This window comes from Protomyctophum parallelum (genome assembly GCF_964188405.1).
Source record: "Protomyctophum parallelum genome assembly, chromosome: 4".
NCBI classification, from domain to species: Eukaryota; Metazoa; Chordata; class Actinopteri; order Myctophiformes; family Myctophidae; genus Protomyctophum; species Protomyctophum parallelum.
The window spans coordinates 33,673,983-33,687,926 of NC_139700.1; the positions used below are offsets into that span (position 1 = coordinate 33,673,983).

The following is a 13,944-nucleotide window of genomic DNA, read 5'->3' on the forward strand; positions in this document are numbered from 1 at the left end:
ATGATACATAAATTATGCAAGTATCATAGAAACAACCCCTCATTAATATTCTAACATTCCACACCCTTTCATGTTACGTCACGTGCTTTCACTGAGAAGGTGAAGTGCCAAAAACCTCGAATCAAAACCATGAATCCAATGTAGTGGGGGTCCCTGCTTCATCTCTCTCAGGTAAGGGGTTCTTGGCCTAAAAAACGTTGAAGACCCCTAATTTAAACTAGTTGACACTGAAAACTTCTATACATTGGTTAAATGTATTTTTTTAATTAATCAGATATTCTTGTCTTGATCTGGCCATTATGAAAACATTCTTTGCCATGAGCTATCAAGCAGTAGGATAGAGAATATACAGTGTATATTATATGTATAGATTCAACCACTTAAACCCCATATGGTTGAGCGGAGTCCCTCAGGGCTTATAGGCTACTAATATATTTACAGTAATATATTTCACGCATTTTAGCTGAAAATAGCCAATTGTAAAACACGTTTAAGTGGTTAAATAGATATTGTAGTAACTAACTTAGTAACTAACTTCATTAAATGTTGTACAAAATGTTAGTATAAAAGACATTGCTACGCTCAAACTGCAACAAAATACTATGTGGCAATGCAGGCATTATATCATATTACTAATATAAGTTTAAGGCTCTGTTTCTCAACCAGAGGGGGCCTAAGCCAAAAAGTTAGTTATGAGGGGCAACAACAATATTGGGTTTTCTCATATTCCCGTGGTTCTGATTCCACAATCAACAAAGAATTGACACACTAAAGTACTCACTCAACAGTGTATAAATGGGTCCATTTGGTTGGATTTGTACACCCTCTCTGAGTTAAATTAACGCATATTGTACCAGTTGTGAAACCAGTTGCGAAGCAAGTCATAAATTCTCATCCTCTGTTGTTCATGATGATGTTGTGGCGTCTCTCTCGGTGGGGGAGGTATCAGGACTGGTCTCAGACTCATTGCCTGTCGTAGGGAGGATACATTCCGTCATTATGGAACTGCCTCCACTGTTCGGTGCTCTCTCTGGTCCTCTCGTCTGTCTCTGTATGGGTAGAGTTCAGTGGTGTGACGATCAGTGTTCATTTTGTCGGCTAAAAACTACAACGAAAAATGTTCGACTACCTTTTTTCATGGATGAAAACCAAATAACAACTAATCTATGATGACTAAAATCATTGAAATATAAAATAAAATATAAAATATGTTAACAATTTCGACTACATATTAGGGAGAGACTATAGTGGAGAAGAGATCTATCCAGAGATCCATCCAGTGGAACTAAGACAAGTCATGTCATGCTTGGTTGTGTGCATTGTGCAGGTGTCACTCTGAAAATATCACAACACACATTTGTAAGGGCCCTTTTGGCTCCTGACCCAGCTGGACCACTATGATGGACCCCTGGGGATCCCCACCCGGACCCAACTCTGAGTGGCAACTTCTGACTCACCATCATTCTCCTCCACAGCATCTGACTCACCATCATTCTCCTCCTCAGCATAGTTCTCATGCTCATTCATATTCTCCTCATGGTATTGCCTCTTTCGCTGATCTGCTAACAGAACCTGCTTCTGCTCGGCTGCGGGAGAAAGGAAAAAATGACATAAAGACCTCTCAAGAACAGATTTGGAGCTGCGCTACGGAATCTGTTGGCAGGGGCATTCAGAATGTGTATACATTGTTGCAGATCAGTTCCCAGATTGTACATTTAGAGACCACACTGTAAAACTACAAAAGTGTGCTCCTTGGAGTGCAGATCTCTGCCAGCTGGTTATGTTCGCTACCCACGAGGCTCAACATTTTGTGAATTACTCCAGAGATGTGAGTTTTGGACAAAATCTTTTCAGGAATAGCTAAAGGTGAATGGACACTTTGACACGGGACTAGACTGGCCCGCACAGACATTCCCATGCCCGACACCCTCTCTACCCACTCAGCCAAGGCAGCCCACTCTTAGAATGTACAAATGAAACCAAAAGGACACGTTATACATCATGCAGGTCAGTATCTCAATCATGGAGGCTTATGCAGCACGAGGCTTCAGAATGTTTGGAATGGCCCAGGTCAGGTCATGACCTCACTCTGACCCGTAGCTACTCTGAGAGACAACACAGACATGCATGATCATGAGCTACACTGCCCCGGAATTAACTCGCCCAGTTGTAAATATATGACATTTACATTTACAACTTTGCTTGCTGATGCCTTGGGACGAATAGGCCTACAATAACAGTCTTCCCCAAACCTACTTGCCCGAGTTGTCCCGGTCAAATCATAAACGTAGCAGTAAAACTATGCCTAAACCTAACCTTATTGCTAAACTTAACCTCAGTAAAACTATGCCTAACCTAACCCTATCCTTTTTTTTTTTTTAAGATATTTTTTTTGCGGCTTACGCCTTTTTATAGATTTTTGAAGGGACAGACAGTAGGCTGACAGGAAACGGGAGAGAGATGGGGGGATGACATGCAGTAAAGGCCGTGTCGGGTCCGGGAGTCGAACCCGCGGCACACTGCGACTGGATTACCAGTCCGGTGCCCAGACCGTTACGCTACGGCCTGGGCCCTAACCCTATCCTTAACCTCAGTAAAACCTGCCTACCCCTTAATAATTTCTGGTGTCGAGCGTTCCGAGAAAACAATGGGGGTGTGTAGGTTTGGGGACGACCGTTCCAGTTACCCTTGTGACCAGGTTTGCTTTATAGCTTTCAGAGGCTTCTTATAAACATTTAACTGTCATACATGAATTATCCTTTATATAGAATACACATCACTTCTTGTGCAAAGTATCATATCTGTGTGTGATTGATGTTCATGCAGTGTGCCACTGCAACAACTGGAGTTGCCTTTAAAGGTAAGCCACTTGTTAAACCACTTTCCCCTTGTTTATGTCTGAGGCGGCGGCGGCGGCGGCGGCGGTGGCTCAGGGGTAGAGTGCCTGGATGGTAACCGTAAGGTTGCCAGTTCGAACCCGGGCTCCCCCAGAGTTACTGTCGAAGTGTCCTTGAGCAAGACACTGAACCCCTAATTGCTCCCGATGTGCTAGTTGGTGCCTTGCATGGTTTCCGCTGCCATCGGTGTATGAATGTGTGTGTGAATGGGTGAATGTAATGCACAATCTCTGTAAAGCGCCTTGGATAAAGGCGCTATATAAATGCACCATTTGATCCCCCTCCCTGCTCTGTATGCCCATCCTACTCCATCGCTGTCTTCCATCTCTTTATTCTCTCTTTATTTTGTTGTTGTTGTTTTTTCTCCCTTTATCTGTTACTCGTACAGTACCTTTAACAGCCCTTAGCAATTTTTACACAAAGGCCCACAGTACAGTGTTACATAACTGCCAATTCAAAACAGCTCTCTTGGCATCCTGTCTCACCGTGCTGTCAACAGAACAGTCAGTGACGTTGCATTGCACTTGTATGGGAACTGCAAACATCAGGCAATATGTGAATTTTCTCAACATGTTACAGTACACATGAAAAAAGATAGAAAGAAACTCTTACAACTAAACTGAGCTGTAGTAGATGTGGCTGTGTGTGTGCGTGCGTGCGTGCGTGCGTCCATGTTGGCTCCATGTTGGCCTGTGGCTCCTGATCCAACTTCCAGCTAACTAGCCAGTATGCTCTATGACTACATCTGCTTGGGGAGGTCTGGCAAGGCACACCGCTACCTGAGGTGACCAGGCCACAAATAACAGCTTCTGGCTGCTGCCTTCCTCACAGTCTATACAAGCTCCAGCCAGCCATAAAATGTCCCCTTACTGTCCATTCAGTCAAGCATTAGCGATTTGAGTGACTTTTAATTATCATAAAAACAGAATGACCTTAGTCATAGCAGTAAAAACTATAGATTAAACTCAAAATAAACATCCCACCTGTTTAACAAAGTGCTGATGTAGTCATTATTACCACACAGGCACACACACACACACGCACGCACGCACGCACGCACGCACGCACGCACGCACGCACGCACGCACACACACACACACACACACACACACACACACACACACACACACACACACACACACACACACACACACACACACACACACACACAGTCACACACACACACACACACACACTCCACCTCGGCTGACCGAACCCCAGTTCAAACAACCGCAAAAACCTCACCGTCAATCTCATCCTGAGACTTTGTACCCCTTCTGGTGCGGCGCCTGAAGAAGTCTGAGGCGTCAGCCTCCTGCATGAAGATCCTGTTCAGCGAGCCTGTGGTGGAAACAGAGGGAGGTTGAGCTCATGAGATGATGGATGGAGAGTGGATATTTTTACTTCTGTCGTAGGGATGGGAACGGAACATTATGCTCACCTCGGGAGTCCTTCGCTGTGTCCTTACCATCAGGGACAGCTGCTGCGTCTGTCTCTTGAGACACTGCATCAGAGGAGAAGTCAGTGTGAATTAAAATGCACTATATTTGCTTTCTTCTTCTCCGAGATACACTTACCACTTGGAACATAACACAGAAAGCATCTGCCTGTACTGTACCATTACTCAATTTATCTACACGCATGCATGCACGCGCACGCATGCATGCACACACACACACACACACACACACACACACACACACACACACACACACACACACACACACACACACACACACACACACACACACACACACACACACACACACACACACACACACACACAATGCAGCTGGTTGTCATAGCGACCTCTGCATTTTCCTCAAATACCTATCCAAGCCCCTGAAAGGTGCATTTCCCCCAAATCCCACAGTTCCTTGCATTAGACTCACAGGACAGTGCGAGGAGGACAGCGAGGAGGGCTGCCTGTGTCCAGGACATGTTTGGTTCTGTCTCTGTTGAGCTGTTGAGGCAACTGAGAGGGTAGAGCCAAAAGGTGACTGAGATGTCTGCGCCTGTCCCAGGGGGAAAAGGGGGCTTGGAGGAAGGGCATCAGCTGGAATCTATGGATTATTATTGGCCAAGAGAGGGAGCTGCATAACAGACCTGATAAAGTGGAGGCTGGACACACAAACAAGAATAAATTAGTATCGCGTGAAAGTGAAGGGATTGTATAACCTCATTACATGGAAAACTGTATCCTGTGTTTGCATGATGCATTGGATTATGATTGATTTCCTCGTTTCCTGAGTCAGTTTTGGCTGCATTTGAAATGGCTGAATACCTGATAATTTTTTAGGTGGTCTCCAACTCCATATGGAAATATAGTATTCACCCCTCTTCAGATAGCACTCAGATTCAGAAGCACTCAACTTGGACTCAAAGCCTGACATCAGTCACAGTAACCTGTGACTTTTAAATTGGATTTGTGAATTTGAACTAATTAGACTGGTTGTTTCACTTTCATTTGGTCTTTTACTTGGACTCTTTAACTCTTAGAGTGCAAGTTAGTTTTATAACGTAATTAATAACAAATACACATACAATTCCACGAGGCATGTGATTTCAATACCATCCCTAGGACCAACCAATATAGAGAACAGACCACCCAATAGGGAACAAAAGTGACAAGAAGTGTGTGGGGAAATCAGGGATATCGGCATAACAACTAAATTGGGGGGGGAAAGGAGAACAACTGGCACACAAACATGCAGCTAGACTAGTGCTATAATTGACTTTTGGAATTGGTTTCACCAGTCACACGCAAGTTATAATGTCACAAATAATGTGGACTGTCAATTGGGTGACTAGTGCTGTATACTTTATTTATCCTAGTGTCCCTATCGTGGGCATATCATAATAAGTTAACATGCTGTGAAAAGAGTTGTTGTTAGGGGAAAAAGAGTGATCGCCAAGGATAGAGCCCTGGGTGGTACCCAGGGTCAATAGGCCTATAGGGTTTTGATTCCAACACTCAGAGACATAACCTACAACAGTATGTTTTGTTGTTTAGGGGTGGTGTTAGGCTAGGATCTCTGCACCATGGGAATTAAAGGGCAATTCACATGCCCCAGATGCAGATTGTTCCCTAGGCAAATATGTCATACCAAGGCCTATCAGACATAATGTATGTCCTGGATCGGTGTGACAGAGAGCAATTTAAAGCATAAAGTCAGACGGTGCTGCTTGCCAGATTAAGTCTCCTTCCAGATTCGACTGGAAATGAGCGCCTGAACAAGGCTGCTCTCTCTGCTTAGCAGAACTCCTGCTGGAAAGTATGTACCACTCTGTTTACTCAAGTCATTTCTCCCCACCTGAATGGACAGGCCCCAGAAAAGCGTGAATGTGTGTAAACTGTTGTTGAGAGAGAGAGAGAGAGAGAGACACACACACACACACACACACACACACACACACACACACACACACACACACACACACACACACACACACACACACACACACACACACACACACACACACACACACACACACACACATGGGGAAAAATGGTGGAAGAGTTATTCATAATGAGTATGTTTCACCATTTTGTAAAAATAAAATAATATTATTAATAATAATAAAGGCATCAGTGGGACGTTTCCCCATTATAATGGGTCATATAATCATTCGGTGCAGAAAATAACATGAAAAATGACAATTGTGTTTTAACTTTTAACCTAATTATTGCAGGGTTTTGTGCAACATCATTTTGAGGTTTGCAATTGCAACCGGTTGTTATGCAACTTATGCTGCGTGATTTGATTTTGAACATAATTAAACACTGCAACATAACCTCCAGAAGGAACCACTGTGGGGCGACATTTGATTAGATTTAATCCTCATACCGGACTAGGGACAGGGGTGGCGCTGTTTCCCCACTAGCTGCCCTGTAGTCGGAATAGTCTGAATGTAATTTTCGATGACACGGCGGTGTGGTGGAGGTGGTGGCAGTAGGACACACAGAGCTCGTCGTCCCACCACAACGATCAATCCTCAGCGTCGTTTGTCACGTTGAGTTGTATGTTTTCTCCTCGAAAAGCTAACGCCACTGGTTCTTTATCGTCTAGAGTGTAACTTCGAGGTGACGACGGGCATGTTGGGCGCCACGTCCCCGCGGATATAGGATATAGGCGACAGCGACCGAGGCAAATAACCCAACACATCGAAAACAACAAAGCGTTTTTTTTTTTTTTTTTACCCCTCCACGGTCGGTGGAAAGACGGCATCCGGCCTGAAAAGAAGCTCCGAGGTCGGGGACCCGGGTCGGAACAACGTACACCGTTTCTGGTGAGTGGAAATGATCTAGAATTCGTGTGGTCCTTTACAATTACAGCAGAAAAACAAGTGGTTACGGTACGGGGGAGCAGAGGCAGAGCACCCCGGTCGGCAGGCTGCTAGTTCAGGCTCCGTTGACAGAACAAACATTGTTATCGCCGCTGCATTGTCACAAAATGGGGTAACAATGTAGCAATGTTTACTCCACACCGCACCGCGCGTGAATGTAGGTGTACGTGTGTGTGTGCGCGCGCACGTGCGCTGGATTCACTTTGGGCTTGTCCCGCTTGCCAAAGAATGGTTCCTGTTTATAAATAAACATGTCGCTAAACACCAACCGCCTGCAAGCTGATTTGCTCTAATTTAAATGTCAACAGAGCAGGGTTTATTCTAACTTTTACGTAGGCTACCTGCACTTTCATTATGCCATTAGAGTAGACACACACACACACACACACACACACACACACACACACACACACACACACACACACACACACACACACACACACACACACACACACACTTTATAGAGGTGATATTAAAAAAAAAAGAATAGTCACTCATACTTAAATTGTTGTTACCGAATAATTTGAAGTGATTGGAAAATCGTGACAGAGGGTAATTTGTCTGTGGAGTGGACCCCCGTGGGACCCCCCCCCCCCCCCCCCCCCCCAGGGAACCCTGGGGCCTGGGCGTCCCCGAAACCCCTTTGAAAACTACTGTAGACTTATAGAATCTACAGTATATGGTGGAGTTGCAGTAGAAACCCCTGACTGCAGTGCTAAGTGTAAGACTATACTTTTCAGAGTGCCACAACTGTTTGAAAAGTAGGGCCTGTGCTGTGCATGTATCAACTTGCTTGGCTGATAACCTGGCCAACATTTTACTGACCCATTTAAAATGTAAGATGTTTATCTTATTTCCTGTTCCTATTATTCAAGACATGGCATGATGGCAGTTCCAAACTCATGATACATCATCCTTGAGAATGAGGCCATTTAATCCTTTGCCCCCCCCCCCCTGCGGGATGATGTGGATTGTGGAGCATGTTTTGAGGAGTGCTGGTATTCGCCATTCCTCCATGGAATTCCTGTCCCCCTGCTCAATGCAAAGTGGCTAGACTAGAGTTAATAACGTGTGTGTGTGTTTTAGCTAGGAAATAGACATTGATTGTGTTTAGTATTTCCCGGCGATGCCAGATTTTGGGTGCAATGCCAATCCCACTTTGGGGGAGTCCTCTAGACCACTGTTTTGACTGACCTTTTGCTAAAAAGATTTTCTAGTCAATTTGAAAAAATTAAATAAACACAAATAAAGAATTGCCAATCTACAAGCTCAAAACACACTTGGAATGCAGCATGTAGTGAGCATATACGTTGTTAATACACACACACATTGTTCTATGTGGAAACTGTGGATGAGAATTAGCCATCCATCCATCCATCTTCAACCGCTTATCCGTAGTCGGGTTGCAGGGGCAACAGCTCCACCAGAGACCTCCAGACATTCCTCAGTAACTTCCTCCTGGGGGATCCTGAGGCCTTCCAAGGCCAGTGAGGCATTGTAATCCCTCCATTTGTGCCTTGGTCTCCTCCCAGTGGGACGTGCATCGAGGACCTCCCTAGGGAGACGCTCAAGAGGCATCCTAACCAGATGCCCAAACCACCTAAACTGGCTCCTTTCCAGGCGAGGAAGCAGCGGCTCTACTCCGAGTCTCCCTCGCGTGACTGAACTTCTCACCCAACTCTAAGGGAGATGCCAGCCACCCGTCGGAGAAAACTCATTTCGGCCGCTTGTATTCACGACCTTATTCTTTCTTTATCCTAGCATGGTTGTGAGCGACTTGCACGGGTTGAATGCAGGCTTCAACCCGGTAGGCATTCACAACCATGCTAGGAAAAAGAATATCACCAACGGTGTTGCGATTCACAGTAGAATCCACACTTCAACCCACCAGGCAGGCTCAGGCAGCCGGTGGTGGTGACTGGTGACTCACTATAGCGACTTCCACCATTTCAACAATTAAGCACATACAACCCACTTCACATATTGATGTAACCAGGAGAGTTCTCCCCGGGTGGAGTCGAGCAGCGCGGCGAGCGAGGTCTGTGCAGACCCGAGAAACATGTACATGCACCCCGCGGGAGGCAAGCCAGTAAGCCACCGGTTTGTGTGAGGGCTGCTGCTGCATTTCACCCCACACAGACCAGGCGCTACATAGCGATTCTCATAATTTCAACAAATAATCATAAACATACTATTTCACATGAACAATGTTGGTATTGGTAAAACTAAGATATTTTAGGGGAAATATAATATATATTATACATTGCATCGTGTTTCTCCCACACGCTACTAGGATACGCCCTCGAGGCGTCCTGGCTGTAAACACTAGTGGATATAACCACCCAGAGGGAGCCAAAGGGAGAGTGTCAATCTGCAGGAAAACACCCCAGCATCATTATATAGGGGAAGATAGAGGGAAAAAAGGCCAAATATATAGATATTTCTTTAAATTTTGGCTTAAAAGTCGTCTATACGACCTCTAATATGCATTGTATATTGGTGCCTATGGTACGTTTCCACAGGGGTCCTTTTGTACTCAATTGAAGAGGAGAAAGAAGAAGAGTGTGTATGAAATTCACTTTAGGTTGTGAACGTAGCCTGTAGTTCATGGTGGCTCACTGACAACACCATCATTGATGTTGTCATGTTATAATAGCCACAATCTTACTGGGTTAATTCAGGGCCCTGGGAAGCAAGATGTGCAATTAGCCTGTAAACATATCTTGCTGCTATTTTATAGCAGGGCGAGTCATAGTCGAGTGGTTAGGAGGCGAGGTGACTTTCTCTCATTTCCTGTGTGGAAGTTGCAGTAACTTACACAACCTTTCTTGCTTGTTGCTTGTTGGTTTAGTAAATAGTAAATACCATAAGCAGCAGGTGTCGTGGTACCTGGCAAGGGGTGAGGAGATGGTTGGTGGTACCGTGGTAAAGTGTCTGTTGGTGTGTGGTGGTTTGATGGGGATGGTTCCCTTGGTGAGGACCTTGGGGATGGTGGTAGCAGGGAAACAGGATACGCAGTGAAACAGCTGTAGCCACGCGGCAGTGATCCCCATGAGGGCCAGTGCAGATCATATTATGTGTGTGTGTGTGTGTGTGTGTGCGTGCGTGCGCGTGCATACTTAAGAATAGATTAGTTTTTTGTGTGAGACTGCTATAGAACAAACATAGACTCATGCACAGGATTGTACCACACTCAGTGAGAGGCTTACCTATATAAAGTCACTTTTCCATTGCATGGCACCGGCTCGAGTTGCCTCATCTCTACTTGCCTTTTTTGGCATTCCTTTTTAGGCAAAAGTACCTTACACCTGGTACTTTCTGGGTATCTCCTTCGATTATCTAAGGAGATGCCAAAAGGTCTGTCTGTCTATCTGTGTGTTAAATAGAGATCATTTACAGACAGCACTAGTGTTGCTTTAACTTTAGCATTATTTAGTAATTTCCTATGCAGAGGGTAGGATGACGTGTGTGTGTGTGTGTGTGTGTGTGTGTGTGTGTGTGTGTGTGTGTAAATGCGGAAATGCAGGTATTTTAACAGCTATATCCGTGAGAATAGAATACTGGACGGGTATAGGAAAGAAGAGCCATGCCTAAATGATACGTCATAGAACGACAACATGTTCAGCAAGCTCGTCGCGACACACAGTCGAGTATAAATTGAACTTATACAGTCTCTTTCCCTCCCATTCACGAGTTACACGAGTTAATTGATTGTAGAACAGCTTCTCTCATAACAAGTTACACGAGTTACACGAGTTAATTGATTGTAGAACAGCTTCTCTCATAACAAGTTACACGAGTTACATTTTCATTGTTTAAGTCACGTTTTAAGACTCAGACAGAGTGGGATAGGTGACGCGTTAGGATGACGTCACTGCAAAAGATTCAGTCCCACTGACATGCAAAGGCTTCTGGGAAATTGAGGCCCAATGTATTCTAATGGCGGCGGAGGCGCACAGTGTGTTCCTCTTCCACTCTTTGTTGTTGATTGCCACTTTGGATTATTTCTCCACACTACGATAAAGGATCACACTATTTTAGTCAGTGGGGCATTGCGATGAATTAATTCCGCAGTCAAACTGTTAACAGTGCACAGTACACACTGTATCAACAGATATACATTAATTTAAGAGTAAGGGCAATAATGCACCTACAATTCTTTAAGTGCTAGATTTAGTTATTTTTACGAAGTGCGTGCGCGTGCAAGTACATTTCCCATTCACTTGTCCGGGCATAAAAGTCTCTTGTCCGGAGCACCAGCACACAAATAGGCCTACATTTTAAATCAACTAACTAAGTTGGTTTTACTTGATGAATACATGTTTGAATATTAGGTATAAGTTTGCAAGTTAATAGCCCTAGATTAGAATATCTTTGAGCTTGCATATATTCATGTATTCCAAATACACAGCCATAGATCGGTCCTATCCGCGCACGGTTACCAGACTGACTTCGTCGGCATTTAAACTTATAGCACTGCCTGTGCACCCACCCAATAATTAATTCCTAAGACTTGGAGTCGTTTTGAGGACTAGTTTCATATTAATTTGAAAGTTCTGGCAGAAAAGGTGTTTTTACCGATCGTCAAATATCTCCACTTTTCCACGAGCTGCACACGGACGACATTCTCTCCGTTGAGGGGCCCGGAATGATTGCAGGACTGAACATATCAAAACTTTAGGAAGCACAAATGTATGGGGCACAGAAAATAGGTTGTGTGATCAATTTCCCAACACCAATCGAAACAGTTTTTATATTTTCAGTCTAGCTTTTCCTCATGTAAAAGTGCAGATATTTTACATAACATATGTTTTCTGCCAGAACTTTCACATGGATAGGACAATATCTGACTCAAAGTCTTAGGAATTAATTACTGGGTGAGTATACACACAGTGCTACAAGTTTACATGCTGACGTGGTCAGTCTGCTAACTGCTCTGATAGGACTGATATATGGCTGTGTATTTGGTATTTGGAATACATGAAATGTATGTAAGATTACAGACATTCTAGGGCTATTACCAATATTGGAAAGGTGATGATTAGGAAGGCCAGCCCACAGCCCATAATGCCAGAACAATATTGTTGGCTGGTATGAGTGTTGCAGAAAAAGCGAAACCAAGAGTCACTTGTCCAATGGACAAGTAAATAACATTTTAATGCACTTATCCGGGAATATTTAATACTTGTCCCGGACAAGCGGACAAGCATTAATGTCAAGCCCTGGAGTATGTCCTGGGTTCATGCTGAAGCAGCAAGCCATAGACAGCTGGCTGAAGGTTAATATGTCAGCCCTCTCTGGGGAGCAGCTGCTATGTGACTATATCACAGTCCTGTCTATACATAGAGCCCGTGAATACAAACTATTTCTCTTTCACTACTGTTAACACAAGGAATCTGGCACCAGCTTTTAATTCTATACCACATGATGAATACAGTTGCCCTAGGCCTAGACAACAAATGCTGGCGCTATGTAGAAAAATTGAGCTGCCTCCACACCCCGAATCTCGTCTGTAACTGGAAGTGTCCCCTTTGCTAACGTCACCCAGCAGTCGCCAGCGCAGGGCCAGCTGGCTATGAACCTGTCATACAGTACTTGCTCATTACTCACTTAAAATGTCTGGATCATTTACTGATGGACGAATACTGCCTATTTTACCCTCACACTCGGCACATATTTCTTTAAAGCATTCAGACTGTTATTCACTTGGATGGAGACATAAGTCTCCATCCAAAGTACTAGGCTATTTCTGTAATAGCATATTAGCTAGGCATATTAGAGATGCTCTGAAATAATTACTTGGTAATTATGAGCTTACTAGTTACATAAAAAGATACAAAGCCCCATGTGTGGCTAGTTTATTAGAATATGATATGATCAAAAGATTTTTGTAACTAATTAATCAGAGTGGACACATAAATCTCTCTTAAGCCGAAACCACACCAATGCAACTATTTGCAACTCCTTGCAACATGCAACTACTCGCAACCATTATCTCCAATGGAAGTTGCAAGGAGTTGCATTGGTGTGACATGCCTTAAAAGGGTTTTGTTGCAAGGAGTTGCGAGTCTTGCGACTAGTTGAAGGAGTTGGAACTGGTGCCGTTTGGGACTTGGTGACGATATTATTTCTCTTCTGAAATTCAAACCGTATGTTCACCATCACCCAGGCCTTTGCAAATGTACATCCTGGATTCCCAAGCGCAACGCACTAATTAGAGCCCTGTGGTAAAACACCGACTTTGACTAAAACAGCAGATGAATATATGGCCTGGTCCCTGACACTGTGAGTGCTGTAAAAGCTACAGTGCTTGTGTTTGCTGTTAGATATGGGTACTGATAATCTGATAACCCAGGCTGTCCTGCCACCCGTCCTCAGATAAGCGGTGTGGTCTGTTGCTCCAGTTGACAGCCAATAAAAGGCTTTTGGGACCGAGCCACAGAGTGGCGCGCTACGAGCTTGTGGGTCTGTTTTTTTTATTTATCGAAGAACGACTGACATACAAACATAACTTTTTCAGAAAACTGTCAGGATGTAGAACTGAAGACATTTTTAGAATCTGATCTCAGGTCAAAATGGGTTAAGTTAGAAGTCTACAAGCTTATACAACTATATTGGACACTTTGCTATGTGGTCCCCTCCTTTTTAGGTCTCTTCACCGAAAATAGCCGATCTACAAGAATGTGTCACATTCCCAAAT

General features: G+C 44.2%; 2 protein-coding genes across 6 annotated transcripts in view; one reads left to right on the forward strand and one right to left on the reverse strand.

The window, feature by feature from the left end:
* Positions 1–2: 2 nt before the first annotated feature.
* On the reverse strand, positions 3–4,867 carry ucmab (upper zone of growth plate and cartilage matrix associated b). Of its 5 annotated transcripts, XR_014569135.1 has the most exons (6): positions 4,790–4,867; positions 4,339–4,401; positions 4,143–4,238; positions 1,458–1,586; positions 487–1,049; positions 3–237 (listed from the first exon to the last, which is right to left on the reverse strand). XR_014569135.1 is itself a non-coding variant. In XM_083763127.1 (5 exons), the coding sequence occupies exons 1-5, from the start codon at positions 4,836–4,838 to the stop codon at positions 964–966; spliced, it is 393 nt and encodes a 130-aa protein (XP_083619253.1). In that variant the 5' UTR covers positions 4,839–4,867; the 3' UTR covers positions 3–963. The 5 variants fall into 5 exon arrangements, 4 of the variants coding, with proteins under 4 accessions (XP_083619253.1, XP_083619251.1, XP_083619254.1 ...); XM_083763127.1 differs by having other exon boundaries at positions 3–1,049; positions 1,488–1,586; XM_083763125.1 differs by having other exon boundaries at positions 3–1,049.
* Positions 4,868–6,824: 1,957 nt separating this feature from the next.
* The window catches only part of LOC310858104 (cyclin-dependent kinase 17-like), a 36,926-nt gene continuing 29,806 nt past the window's right edge, over positions 6,825–13,944 (forward strand). Inside the window, exon 1 of the mRNA XM_083764161.1 lies at positions 6,825–7,187. The gene's annotated coding sequence lies outside the window, so the exon portion shown is untranslated. The remainder of the gene's footprint in view (positions 7,188–13,944) is intronic.